At 45.3% G+C, this 14,203-nt stretch overlaps 1 protein-coding gene across 1 annotated transcript in view; it reads right to left on the reverse strand.

Moving 5' to 3' along the window:
• The window catches only part of DRC1 (dynein regulatory complex subunit 1), a 29,233-nt gene extending 15,030 nt beyond the window's left edge, over positions 1-14,203 (reverse strand). The window contains exons 1-5 of the mRNA XM_029071924.2: positions 14,024-14,203; positions 5,506-5,593; positions 3,818-3,930; positions 1,982-2,165; positions 1,196-1,333 (exon numbers count right to left, since the gene is read on the reverse strand). Of these exons, the coding sequence (XP_028927757.1) occupies positions 1,196-1,333; positions 1,982-2,165; positions 3,818-3,930; positions 5,506-5,593; positions 14,024-14,181 (681 nt within the window). The 5' untranslated portion in view covers positions 14,182-14,203. The remainder of the gene's footprint in view (positions 1-1,195; positions 1,334-1,981; positions 2,166-3,817; positions 3,931-5,505; positions 5,594-14,023) is intronic.

Raw genomic sequence — 14,203 nt, forward strand, 5'->3', positions numbered from 1 at the left:
CAACATGCTCAATGGCCTGGAAAATGGACAGGGTCTCAGAGATATCATATCACATGACCAGCTCTCCTTGCCAGCCATCTCCCAATGCAAGCAGTTGGCAACATAGGGGGATGGAGTGAGCATGGATGGTTCAGTGCAAGCCATCACCACTACTGCAAAAACAACTCCAAAGCATATCCTGCTAGCAAGAGGCTATTCTTCCTCCTCCCCAAAACCCCAACATATGAAAATTCCCAGCCGTCTGGCAACACCCTTGGTGTCAGAGCACTTCTATTAAGGAAAGCGGGGATCTCTCAGTGAAGTCAAGGGATAAAAATGTGCCTTGCAATATTTCCAGTGAACAGCTTCATCTTAGGACACTCACACACACTGGTGGGTTCCAACAGGTAGCAGCATGGACTTGGAATGTGAAGGAAGAACAGTGTCTCTGACTAGGCTTGCAGGAAGCCAAAACATGTTCAAGTACACACAGGATGAGGTTCTCATGATAATGGGGTGAGCCTTCTGAGTTTCTCCTGCAGTCCAGGCCCACGGGTATTCTATATTCCTATGGCCCAGAACCCATTTCCCTCCCTGTGTCACTCAAGCTGGGCCCTGAAGAGTGGATTCTATTTGTCTCTTGATTGTCTTGTCTCAAAAATCCCATTGGTTTAAATACTCCTTAGAGAGTGCCCATCCTGGAGCCTAAGCTGAATTCAGGGCACTAATTATGGTTTGTTAAGCACTTACTATTTCCCAGGCACTGCACTAAGCGCTGGGACTACTGAGAGATGGTGGAACCCCCAAGAGCATTAAACAGCAGGCAGCCTGGCCTAGTGGATAGAGCAAGGGCCTGGAAGTCAGAAGGTCGTGGGTTCTAATTCTGGCTCTGCCACTTGTTTGCTGTGTTGCCTTGGGCAAGTCTTCACTTCTCTGTGCCTCAACTATCTCATCTGTAAAATTGGGGTTGAGACTGAGAGCCCCACATGGGACAGGGACTGTGTCCAACCTGATCTGCCTGTATCCTCCCCAGTGCTCAGTCCAGTGTCTGGCACATAGTCAACGTTTAACAAATACCATAATAAAAATAATAATAATTATTATTATTAAACCAGACAGAGCCCTCTTCAGAGACAACCTCCAGAAGAGGAAAAGGACCTGGTTTGGGGAAAGACACTTGAAATCATCTGTTTCCTTTTACATCCACCTCTCCTACCTCAATCTGCAGGAGTTCCTGACGAAAGGTCTTGATTAAGGTCTTGATCTGCTTTTCCATCCTCTCCAGTAGCAAGTTGATGTCATCACCCTGCTTTTTCAGGTCCTTCACATATTGGTCATCTTTTCCTTTGAGCTCCTGGAAGACAAAAGTGGTTAAGAAGGGATCAATGGATTCAGCCATGAGCAGAGTCCCACCTGCCAATCCTGGGGGAGTCTGTGGTAACATGCACTATGGGACATCTCTCATCAGGAACTGGTGTTCTGACCTAAGCAATCACTTCTCTTTGAGGCACATGACTTGTGGAAGAAAACCAAATTCCTTTTAAATATCACTGAAAAGAAACTCGGGCCAAGGCTTTAGTAAAGTCACCAGAGCCATGACAGAGCGGTACCCCATGCAAGTAGTCTCAAATACCGGCTTCCCCAGGCTTACCCAAGTCAAGATGGCCAAACTGGCTAGAAAACTGCTCAATTTTCCTATTCACTTGTACTGAGGAGAACCAGCCTCCGAATTATACTAAGTGACTTCCACTTTATGGCCCAGTTTCCTTGTCCCCAAAGAGGGGTGGCCAAGTGGTGCGCCAGTCTGGGAACTGGGCAAGCAAAACAACTCATCGACACTGGCAGCCTGAAACAGGAACCTTAAATATTTCAGCCAATTTCATTCCATAGAAAAGAAAGCAAGAGTGATGGATGGGAATAACTCAATAGCTCCCCATGTGCCCTCCCAAGCAGACCCCACACCCACTCTCTCCTCCCAAGGTCTGGGGCGGGACACTCCTACCTGCTGCAGTTCATTGATGAGCTTGTTCTTCTCTTCAATCAGCTGGGCACATTGCTGCTGTTGGGTGTTGAGCATTTCCCACAGGTCTTGGGGTATTTTTTTCTTCTTGCCTTCCCCCCACTTGGAGGTGATTTCCTCAAACTTACACTGACTGGTTTTGGCCTCATTCTCCAGCTTCTCAAGCCTGCAGACAGTACATAATATGGCTCTCAGAACCACAACGGGAAAGGCCCTGAGTGCTGGTCCACCCCACTCTACTGAACCAGACACGTTCTCTGGAGCCCAGCATCAGTTTGGAAAACCAAACAAAACAACAACAAAAAAAAGTGAATATCTAACATCTAGTCACATTTGTTGCAAGCAACAAAGGCACATGTACAACACCACTGTATGATAATTGTGGTATTTGTTAAAAATGCTTAATATAAGCAAAGCACTGTACTAAGCGCTGAAGTGGATACAAGATAATCAGGTCCCATGTGGGGCTCAAAGTCTAAATAGGAAGGAGACCAAATATTGAATCCCCATTTTGAAGATGAGGGAACTGAGACACAGAGAAGAAACTTGCTCAAGGTCACAAAGCAGGAACGTGGCAGAATTGGAATTAAAACTCAAGTCCTCTGACCCTTAGGCCTGTGCTCTTTCCACTAAGCTGTGCTGCTTCTCAGCATGAGTCTTGACAGAGGCTTAGATGTGCCAGGGAGCAGAGTTGCCAAAAGTCTATCAATTTTCTCAGCTATGCCGATCCACACCTGCTGCCAAAAAAGCCAGAGAAGTGGCACAATGGAGCCTATGGGGACAGAATGGACACGCTATCCAAAAAGGATTGAGGGCATTATGGTCCCAACTTATTTTGGCTCATTTTTTACAGACTGTAAACTCCTCATGGGCAAGGACCATCTGCCAACTCTACTGTATTGCATTTTCCCAAGTGCTTAGTATAGCAGGCACTCAATAAAGTGAGTTATAAGTAAAGTGGCCTAATTGAGAGAGGATGAGCCTGGGAGTCAGAGGACCTGGGTCCTAATCCTGGCTCCGCCACTTGTCTGCTGGGTGACCTTGGGTAAGTCACTGAACTTCTCGGTGCCTCAGCTACCTCATCTGTAAAATGGGGAATAAGACCATAAGCCGCTCGTGGGGTATGGACTGTGTCCAACCTGATCAGTTTGTACCTATCCCAGCACTTAGTACAGTGCCTGGCACATAACAAGCACTTAAAAATGCCCTTAAAAATAAATAGTTTTCATTGATTAGAGACTAGTCATGAAGTTACAGATAGTTGGCAACCCTGCAGGGGCACCACAGTTCCTTGGTGGCAGGAGGCTTGAGTGGAAATTTTGCTACATAGAGGACTGAAGACTGTAGTGGTGCTGGACAAGATGATGAGATTTAGCATTCTCCAATGCTAAAACCCTCTACTGCCTCCCACCAGGAGAGCCACTTTCAAAGCTTCTGGTAGCTGGAGCAGTGACACTTCAGTCACATTTGCCAACCTCATAAAGGTGTCCTGGGTCCAGCAGCTGCATTTGGACCCAAACGGTATGGATCCCCTCCCTCTCCCAGAATTTGGAGTGTCTAGGTGAATTTCTTCATTATAATAAAAGCGGCTGGCAACTTGCTCTTTTCTAGAAATCAGGAGCAGCCAGCCCTCAAACACTCCCTTAAGTCCCACGGAGAGTCCTCTTGGAGCAAGTCCTGGCAAGGAGATCTACAAGTGTTTTGGGAGAACTTGCAGTGGCAGGTCCTTAACAAATACCAACATTATTAGGTCCTAAGCAAGGGACAAACACGTCTTCATAGCCACAAGACTGCAGACACGAGACTGGGATTTCTCACCTCTGTCGCTTTACCTCATCTTCCTCTACTCTCCTGTGGGTCTCTCGGATGTCTGTAGCCACCTGGATGTTTGTCACTAACTCAGTGCCGCAGAGCAGCAAGTTAGCCAGCTTCTGGAAACACAAAAGTCCACAAAGATTAAGCCAAATCTATTCTGCATTTAAAGCCACAACGGTTCCCCAGTTCTGCATCTCCCTTTCTTGAAGGCCATCTGAACACCTTAGCCTGGCCTCATTCTACTCCCTCCAGGGACCATCAGCCGATCTATGTTTACTAAGATCTATTTGGTTAAATTCGTTCATCAACTCTACTTAGGCATGTGTAATTTTTTTCAGTCCAACAATGGCCCAATAAGGTTCAGTGTAAGAATAGTCAACTGATTTCTCCAACAACCAAGGCATATCTCCCCATCCACAAAAAGCAATATAAACACCAAGATTTCAGAATGTGAATTTAATGGAAATAATCCAATAGTCTATTAAATGCCTGAAGATACAGAATAAACCCTGGATACATTTTTAAAATCTGGCCGTAACCACGGCACTGGCAAAAAACCTGAGTACGGTCCCCACAGAATGCACGATTCAGTCATTCAATTGTATTTATTGAGTGCTTTACTAAGCACTTGCGAAAGCACAACAATAAAGAGTTACATTCCCTGCCCACAGCAATCATAGGGTGGCCCTGGAATCTCCTTCCTCGGAATAGGAGAAACAGTAGCCGGTGACATGCAAGATGATGACAAGAATGGTGAGTAAAACAGTTTAAATGCTGCCAACTTGGATACCACCCAAATGTGGCCTAGTGGAAAGAGCACCCGCCAGGAAGTCGGAGGACCTGGGTTCTAATGCTAATTCTTCCACTTACCTACTGTAGCAATTAACTTTTTTGTTCCTCAGTCACCTCATCTCTAAAATGCCTGTTCTTCTTCCCCCTTATACTCTGAGTCCTGAGTGAGATAGAAACTGTGTCTGATCTGAATGTACTGTATCTATCCCAGCACTTAGCACAGTGCTTGGTGCCCAGTAAGTGCTTAACACATACCACAATTATTATTATTATGCTCAGCAGAGCACAGGCTCCTATATGATGGAATTCCGGTTGGCAGAGCCCCCTAAGGTTAGGAAGCAGCATGGCCTAGTGGAAAGGGCACATGCCTGGGGTTAAAGGTTCCTGGTTCTAATACCAGCTCTGCTGTTTGCCTGCTGTGTGCCCGTGGGTCATTTAACATCTCTGTGCCTCAGTTTCCTCAACTGAACAGTGGGGATTCAATGCTTAGACTGTGCACCCTACATGGAATGGGGACTTATGTCCAACCTGATTTATTTGTATCTATCCCAGCATTTAGAACAGCATTTGACATATAATAAGAGCTTAAATACCGTTAATTTTTTAAAAAGGTAAATTTGAGAGGTCTCCACCACACAGTGGGCAAGTACTGTACTGGACTACATCAATCAATCAATCAATAGTATTAACTGAGCTCCAAATGCATAGGCAACACAGAAGGGCGAGGGACTGGGGAAATGGTGGCTTAGTCAGCGAAAGCTTCTTGCAGGACTGCGAGGGGTTCCTTTCAGCCCCCTGATTCTAATAGGCATTAGTAAGATGCCAATTGTAAGTTGAGTTCAGGCACTTTAAATGATAAACCTAACTGGTCCATTCTGCCTTACAGTTTGAGTCCATACCTTTCTGCTCTCCTCCTTCTGTTTGTAGCTCCTGCTTTGGTCTTCCTCATTCTCTGTCTTTCCATCTGCATGCTCCCCAAGTTCTTCCCTGTAGGGGAAAAGAACAGAGTCACTTCTAGCGCTCAGATGCCATACAAATGAATAGGCTCTGGGTACCCCTAGACACAAGCATGCCAGGAAGACAGGCCAAACATTTTGCTGATAAACCCCAGGATAGATAAGTTCTGATACTATGCCCGGTAATTACGGGTAAATTTATTCCTCATCTCTTCCTCTTGTGGTTCCCTTCCCACTTTCCCCCGACCCCAGCAGTTTTCTTCCCCAACTCCTGTACCAGGAGCTCATTCTCCCTACATCTCCTGCCTTCCCCCCGATTCCCTTCAAGACTTCAGTACTTTGCAGCTCACCCACAGTTCTCCCACACTCCCACATTCCTCCCCTTCCGACTTGTAAACTAATTTCCCAGTCCCATCTGGGGAAACAGAGACAGACTGAGGCAGGACGGGGCAACAGTAGTTGCTGCGGGCACAGCAACTCTCTCCTTTCCCATTCCCACCCTGTTATTGACCCTGGAGGTGGGGTTACAAATGGGAAGTGGGAGGGAAAGGGGACAGGTGACACAATGGCACTGCCAGTTCTCGCAGTTTAAATCCATCGATCAATGGGATGTATTAAGTGCTTACTCTGTGCAGAGAACTATACAAAGTGCCTGGGAGAGCACAATAAAACAGAATTGGAACACACGATCCCTGCGAACAAAGAGCTTATACTTGAAACACCCAAATGAACAAAAAATACTGGAGGATGAGGACGATGGGGGAGGAGGAAGAAGGAAGGGGCAGAGTTCAGGGTGAGTGCAACAGAAGTGAGGAGGAGAATGGTTTGCTGTTTAATTTTTTGTTACATACATAGGTTTCTGCCATCATGTGAAGGATGAGTCTGAAGTAATAATAATTATGGTATTTTTTAAGCGCTTACTATGCCAAGCACTGTTCTAAGCACTGGGGTAGGTACAGGGTAATCAGGTTGTCCGACGTGGGGCTCACAGTCTTCATCCCCATTTAACAGTTGAGGTAACTGAGGCATAAAGAAGTTAAGTGACTTGCCCAAGGTCACACAGCAGACAAGTGACGGATCCAGCATTAGAACCCAGGTCCTCTGACTCCCAAGCCCGTGCTGTTGCCACTAGGTCATGCCGAACTAATTGCGTGAATGTCTATAAGAAAACACATCCAATGACACCACCACATTTTAGAGGAGCATAACCCAACTAGAGTGTGTGATGTGCCCATTTTTCAAAAGGAAATGCCTTTCTCCAGAGAAGGCATGATCCCAAATGCCTCTTCTTGCCCCTGCAGACTTCCTTCTTTGGGCACTGATGAAAGGCCTCACAGCAAATCTCAGAGACTGAATGGGTGAAGAACAAAAGCCAACTGGCTACAAGAAGCAGTCAACAAGTAAAAGGGAAGTTGGTCACTAAAAAGAGAAAGACTTGTTTGAAAATTAGGAATTTAGACCACTTACTTCCCCAGCAAGTGGGAAGTGGGAGAATACTAGTAACCAAATACACAAGCATTTATTTTCAGTTTTCAAATCCACAAATCAAGCTAATAACCCAAATTTGCATAATCCAATTACCACAATCCCTATAAAGACTTTCTTCTGAAGAATTCTTCATTCTTTACAGACATTATCTCATTATACAACAGTGTCAAGGAGGAAGGCAGCCTATGCATGCTGCTTAATGGCAAGTGAGGAAACTGAGGTACGAAACATTTCCCTCCCTCCATTCAACTCAAAGATGAAAATTTTGAGTTGAATAAAAAAAAGATATCCCTAAAATCAACAAATAAAATTGAGGGAAAAGGAGATTTTACATTTGACATAACACCTGATACTCTGTGGGTCTACCATTTTGCATAAATCATAAAACTCAAAAAAATCAATTAGTTCAATATCACTTATGATTTATTTGGGAAAGAAATATCCAACTTTGCCTTACTATGGAGACTAGAATGAATGATCCCCCTCACATTTCCACACTGTTAATGCCCCCAACCCCCATCTTCTGTTCTTTTGAACAGATTGCGTTCCAGACTTCCTTCTCCCCCTAGACTGTAAGCTCATTTGGGGCAGGGAACACGTCTGCTAATTCTATTGAATTGTACTCTCCCGAGTGCTTAGTAAGTGCTCTGCACATGGTAATTGCTTAATAAATACCACTGACTGATTGATTTTGAATAGCAGCAAATGGGGCCATGAAGAAGTCGGAGGGAAGGAAGGGTGTGCTTTTACCTCTCCTGTGCCAGGCCAGATGAAATACTGTCAACAGGCACAGAATGACAAAAAACAGCATCATCTTTACTCCCCAAAGTCAAAAGTACACATTCTAATAGGGCTGTCCTATTTCTGACCTTCCTATCTTTTTTTCCCTAATTGCTCTGGCCAGCTGGAGAGGAGGTGCCAGACTTCAGTTCCTGAGTTGCTGCCACTGCCGGAGAACCCCACTCCACCCCCAGAGAGAGGGAATAATAATAATTAATAATTATGGTAATTGTTAAGTGCTCACTATGTGCAAGGCACTCTACTAAGCAGTGGGGTGGATATGAGCAAATCGGGTTGGACATAGTCCCTATCCCACGTGGGGCTCACAGTCTCAATCCCCCTTTTAGAGATGAGATAAATGAGGCACAGAGAAGCGAAGTGAATTGCCCAAGGTCACACAGCAGACAGGTGGCAGAGCCAGGGTTAGAACCTATGACCTTCTGACTTTCACAGAAGTTGCATCCAAGCAGACGCAAGGGAATCTTGCTCCATTTGTGCCCCAGAATCTGCCGGGTGATGTCACCCTCCCCCAGCCCTGCGACTTGAGGACTGAGATCTCTCCTGTGCAGGAGTGCAAAAAGAAGAAACTGAAGCTGTAAAATCCCTGTAACAAAAGTCTAAACGCTGGGAAGGTCTGTTGGATTAGAAGTAACCCTGCTGTTAATTTGGCAGTGATGTACAGCCGCTCTTACTGTTTCTGTCCTTGTGACTTTGGCCTACCATGCTGTCCTGCCTTCCGCAAACCTTTAACTGCTAGCTAGGAACCATATCTAAATTCCTCTCTCTGTGCCTTTCCCCAGAACACTGGCAAGTGATATGCCCACTAAAAGTACTTAAATGCAAACAAGGATCATGGGTGGAAGTACGCCGAAATGGTTCAGAACACAGCACTGGTACAACAATAAATGTCAGTGTGCCCCTCTGGATTTGAATGATTTCCCAGTGGCTGCTCCCCACCGCCAGCCCGCCACCCAACTTCAAGCCAAGCTGTCCGCGCTGGGACAGCACAGTGGCATAGGGGCTGGGCTGCCCCTCACAGTGTAGCATGTGCCAAGGAGTGGACTTAGCCCGAATGTGGGCTAACCCCCCACCTGAGGCCGTGGTACAATGTGCCAAGTAGCCAGCCAGCCACCGGAAGCCACAGTGCCATCTGCTCCTGCAGCGAGTTGGCGTGACTCCAGGCGGTGTGTAGTGGCCGTTCCGGGATGGGACAGGAGAAATCCAGTCTAAACACCCGCTGCTCGCCACCTGCCCCTCCTTATTTTTTTAAGGTGTCTGTTAAATGCCATGTGCCAGGCACTGTACTAAGCACTGGGGTAGATACAAGCTAATCATGTTGAACGCTGTCCCTGTTCCACATGGGGCTCACAGTCTTAATCCCCATTTTACAGATGAGGTAACAGGCACAGAAAAGTTAAGTGACTCCCTCAAGGTCAAACGGTAGACAATTGGCGGAGACAGGATTAGAATTCTAGCTCTACCACTAGGCCATATTGCTTCTCAAGTGTCTGATAATCAGGTGCTGAACTGATTATCTTTTTGTCATTCCCAGTGCTTAGAACAATGTTCAACACAAAGTGCTTAACAAATATTATTATTATTAAATAGGCACCCAATTAACTCCCTTCATTTCTATTAATTTGAGTTCTTTCTGCTGCTTCTGCTCTGGCCCTTTGGCAGTCTAAATGAAATAACCACCCTCACATGGTTTGTTATTGGTCTCACCCTTCTGCTGCTCCTACTTCGACACCATAGAGGGCCTTAATGAAATAACTACCCTCACCTGCTTTGTCCGTGGTCTCACTCTTCTGCACCTACTCTGACCCCGTGATAGTCTTAGTGAACTAACTACCCTCACCTTTGCCCTGCTCTCACCTGTCTGCTCTTAACTCCCCTCACTTGCTTCACAATTGTTGTTTACCCCTCTTCTTGCTCCTTGTTACTTAACTGTCCTCAAGCACTGATGTGAGCTCACTGTTCTGCTCCTCCTGTACAGTTTGGTACAGTGTTTGGCACATAAGGCCCATTTTCCCAGCAGTATCTCTAAAGGAGATCTCCTGCTTTCTCTAAAAATCCACTCCCTCCACCTGTGCAATTGACCCCATTCCTTCAGACGTTATCAAAACACTTGCCCCCTCTCTTTTTCCCTCCCAAACTTCCATCTTCAATTGTTTGCTCTCTAATGGCTTCTTCCCCATAGCTTTCAAACATGTCCATGTCTCTCTTATCCTAAGAAAAAAAACCTCTCCCTTGACCTCTTGGCTCCCTCCTATCTTTCCTCTCCAAACTCCTTAAGCAAGTAATCTCCACCCACTGTTTCAAGTTCCTCTCCTCCAATTCCCTCCTTGGACGCCCCCGCCTCCCCAATCTGGCTTCCAGTCCCTTCACTCCCCAGAAACTGCCCTCTCAAAATGTCACCAGTGATCTCTTTCTTACCAAATCCAATGGCCTCTACTCCATCCTAGTCCTCCTTGACCCCTCAACTGCCTTTGACACCGTGGACCACCCCCTTCTGGAAATATTATCTAACCTCGGCTTCACTGACACTGTCCTCTTCGGGGTCTCCTATCTCTCTCGCCACTCATTCTGCTTGTAAGTGCTTAACAAATACTACAGTTATTACTATTATTAAAACAGACCAACAATTCTATGCAATGATTTTAAGCACTTAATACCATAATTATTATTACTAAAGACCAACAATTCTATGCCACAATTCTAAGCTCTTATCAAAAACCAAAATTATCACTATTATCACTACAGACCAACGATTCTATGCAATGATTCTAAGCGCTTAATATCATAATTATTACTATATTACACTATTAATACAGACCAACGTTCCTATATAATGATTCTAAGTGGTTAACAAATACCATATTTACTACTTTCATTTATACAGACCGACAATTCTATGTAATGACTCTATGCGCTTAACAAATACCGTATTTACTATGATCATTAATACAGACCAATGATTCTATGCAATGATTCTAAGCGTTTAATATCATAATTATTACTATATTACACTATCGATACACCCAACGTTTCTATGAAATGATTCTAAGTGGTTAACAAATACCATATTTACTATCATTTATACAGACCAACGATTCTATGTAATGATTCTAAGTGCTTAACAAATACCGTATTTACTATGATCATTAATACAGACCAATGATTCTATGCAATGATTCTAAGCGTTTAATATCATAATTATTACTATATTACACTATCGATACACCCAACGTTTCTATGAAATGATTCTAAGTGGTTAACAAATACCATATTTACTATCATTTATAAAGACCAACGATTCTATGTAATGATTCTAAGCGCTTAAATACCGTATTTACTATCATTTAATACAGACCAACGATTTTATGCAATGATTCTAAGACCTTAAATTATCATAATTATTACTATTATTAACACAGACCAACAATTCTACGCAATGATTCTCAGTGCTTAACAAATACCGTAATTATCACTATCATAAATACAGACCAACGATTCTATGCAGCGAGTCTAAGCTCTTAACAAATACCATAATTATTACTATTATTAATAGACCCATGATTCTATGCAGTGATTCTCAGCGCTTAAATACCATAATCATTACTATTATTAATAGAGCCCCACGATTCTTTAATAATAATAATGTTGGTATTTGTTAAGCGCTTTCTATGTGCAGAGCACTGTTCTAAGCGCTGGGGTTGATACAGGGGAATCAGGTTGTCCCATGTGAGGCTCACAGTCTTAATCCCCATTTTACAGATAAGGTAACTAAGGCACAGAGAAGTTAAGTGATTTGCCCACAGTCACACAGCTGCCAAGTGGCAGCGCCGGAATTCGAACCCACGACCTCTGACTCCCAAGCCCGGGCTCTTTCCACTGGGCCACCCTGATCCTATGCAATGATTCTAAGCATTGAACAAATATCATTATTATTATTATTATTACAAATTACTATTATTCATTCATTCAATAGTATTTATTGAATGCTTACTATGTGCAGACCACTCTACCAAGTGCTTGGAGTGTACAATTCGGCAACAGATCGAGATAACTCCTGCCCAATAACGGGTCTCTATTATCACTAATACAGCCCCGCGATTCTATGCAACGATTCTAAGCGCTTAACAACTCTCATAATTAGCACTGTTATCATCATTCATAGTATTCAATAATTGAATTGTATTTATTGAGCGCTCTGTGCAGAGCACTGTACTAAGCGCTTATTATAGAGAAGCAGCGTGGCTCAGTGGAAAGAGCACGGGCTGGGGAGTCAGGGGTCATGGGTCATTCATCTGGTCGTATTTATTGAGCGCTTACTATGTGCAGAGCACTGTACTAAGCGCTTATTACTGAATAGCAGCATGGCCAGTGGAAAGAGCACGGGCTGGGGAGTCAGGGGTCGTGGGTTCAAAGTCATTCATTTGGTCGTATTTGAGTGCTTACTATGTGCACAGCACTGTACTAAGCGCTTATTATTGAATAGCAGTGTGGCTCAGTGGAAAGAGCACGGGCTGGGGAGTCAGGGGTCATGGGTTCAAAGTCATTCATTCCGTTGTATTTATTGAGTGCTTACTATGTGCACAGCACTGTACTAAGCACTATTTATTGAATAGCAGTGTGGCTAAGTGGAAAGAGCACGGGGTGGGGAGTCAGGGGTCATGGGTTCAAAGTCATTCATTCCGTTGTATTTATTGAGTGTTTACTACGTGCACAGCACAGTACTAAGCGCTTATTATTGAATAGCAGTGTGGTTCACTGGAAAGAGCACGGGGTGGGGAGTCAGGGGTCGTGGGTTCAAAGTCATTCATTCAATCATATTTATTGAGGGCTTACTATGAGCAGAGCACTATACTAAGCGCTTATTACTGAATAGCAGTGTGGCTCAGTGGGAAGAGCACGGGCTGGGGAGTCAGGGGTCATGGGTTCAAAGTCATTCATTTGATCGTATTGAGCGCTTAGTATGAGCAGAGCACTGTACTAAGCGCTTATTACTGAATAGCAGCGTGGCTCAGTGGAAAGAGCACGGGCTGGGGAGTCAGGGGTCATGGGTTCAAAGTAATTCATTCCGTTGTATTTATTGAGTGCTTACTACGTGCACAGCACTGTACTAAGCGCTTATTATTGAATAGCAGTGTGGCCCAGTGGAAAGAGTATGGGGTGGGGAGTCGGGGGTCATGGGTTCAAAGTCATTCATTCCATTGTATTTATTGAGTGCTTACTACGTGCACAGCACTGTACTAAGCGCTTATTATTGAATAGCAGTGTGGCTCAGTGGAAAGAGCAGGGTCTGGGGAGTCAGGGGGTCATGGGTTCAAAGTCATTCATTAGGTCGTATTTATTGAATGCTTACTACGTGCACAGCCCTGTACTAAGCGCTTATTATAGAGAAGCAGCGTGGCTCGGTGGAAAGAGGACTGGCTGGGGCGTCAGGGGTCCTGGGTTCAAAGTCATTCATTCGATCGTACTTATTGAGCGCTATGTGCAGAGCACTGTACTAAGCGCTTGGAATGCACAGCTCCGTCGCTGGTCAGCCGTGTGACTTTGGACAAGTCACTTCTCTGCGCCTCAGTGACCTGAGCTGTAAAAATGGGGATGAAGACTGGGAGCCCCACGGGGGACCACCTGATCACCCTGTATCCTCCCGGCGCTTAGAACAGTGTTTTGCACATAGTAAGCGCTTAACCAATGCCATGGTTATGATGATTATATAGTTATTATATAATAATGATTATATAATAATAATAGAGGCCAACGATTCCGTGCACACACCAGCGAGGCTCAGTGGCAAGAGCCCGGGCTTGGGAGTCAGAGGTCCTGGGTTCGAATCCCGGCTCTGCCACTTGTCAACTGGGTGACCGTGGGCAAGTCACTTAACTTCTCTGGGCCTCAGTTCCCTCATCTGTAAAATGGGGATGAAGACTGTGAGCCCCACGTGGGACAACCTGATTCCCCTGTGTTTACCCCAGCGCTTAGAACAGTGCTCTGCACATAGTAAGCGCTTAACAAATACCAACATTATTATTATTAACAGCTGGCTCCGAGGCCGGACAGGGACTGGGTCCCACATGATCTGCTCTGCATCCCCCCCCCCCAGCGTTTAGTACAGTGTCTGGCACGTGTTAAGCGCTTAATAAATGCCATTATCATCATCCCCTCCCCCCCCCCGCCGCCTCACCGCCTCCGGGTCTCCTTGCGGGCGGCGATGCGGAGCCTCCGGGCCAAGATTCGCTCCTGCGGGTCCTCAGAGTTCACCGAGGGCTCCTTCTGCGGGGGCACCAAGGCGTCTTCCTCCTCCTCAGCCGCCGCCGCCGCCGCCACAGCCACCGCGCTCATGATGGCGTCGCCCCGGCCTCCG

Source organism: Ornithorhynchus anatinus, chromosome 9, assembly GCF_004115215.2.
Source record: "Ornithorhynchus anatinus isolate Pmale09 chromosome 9, mOrnAna1.pri.v4, whole genome shotgun sequence".
In the NCBI taxonomy this organism is placed as follows: Eukaryota; Metazoa; Chordata; class Mammalia; order Monotremata; family Ornithorhynchidae; genus Ornithorhynchus; species Ornithorhynchus anatinus.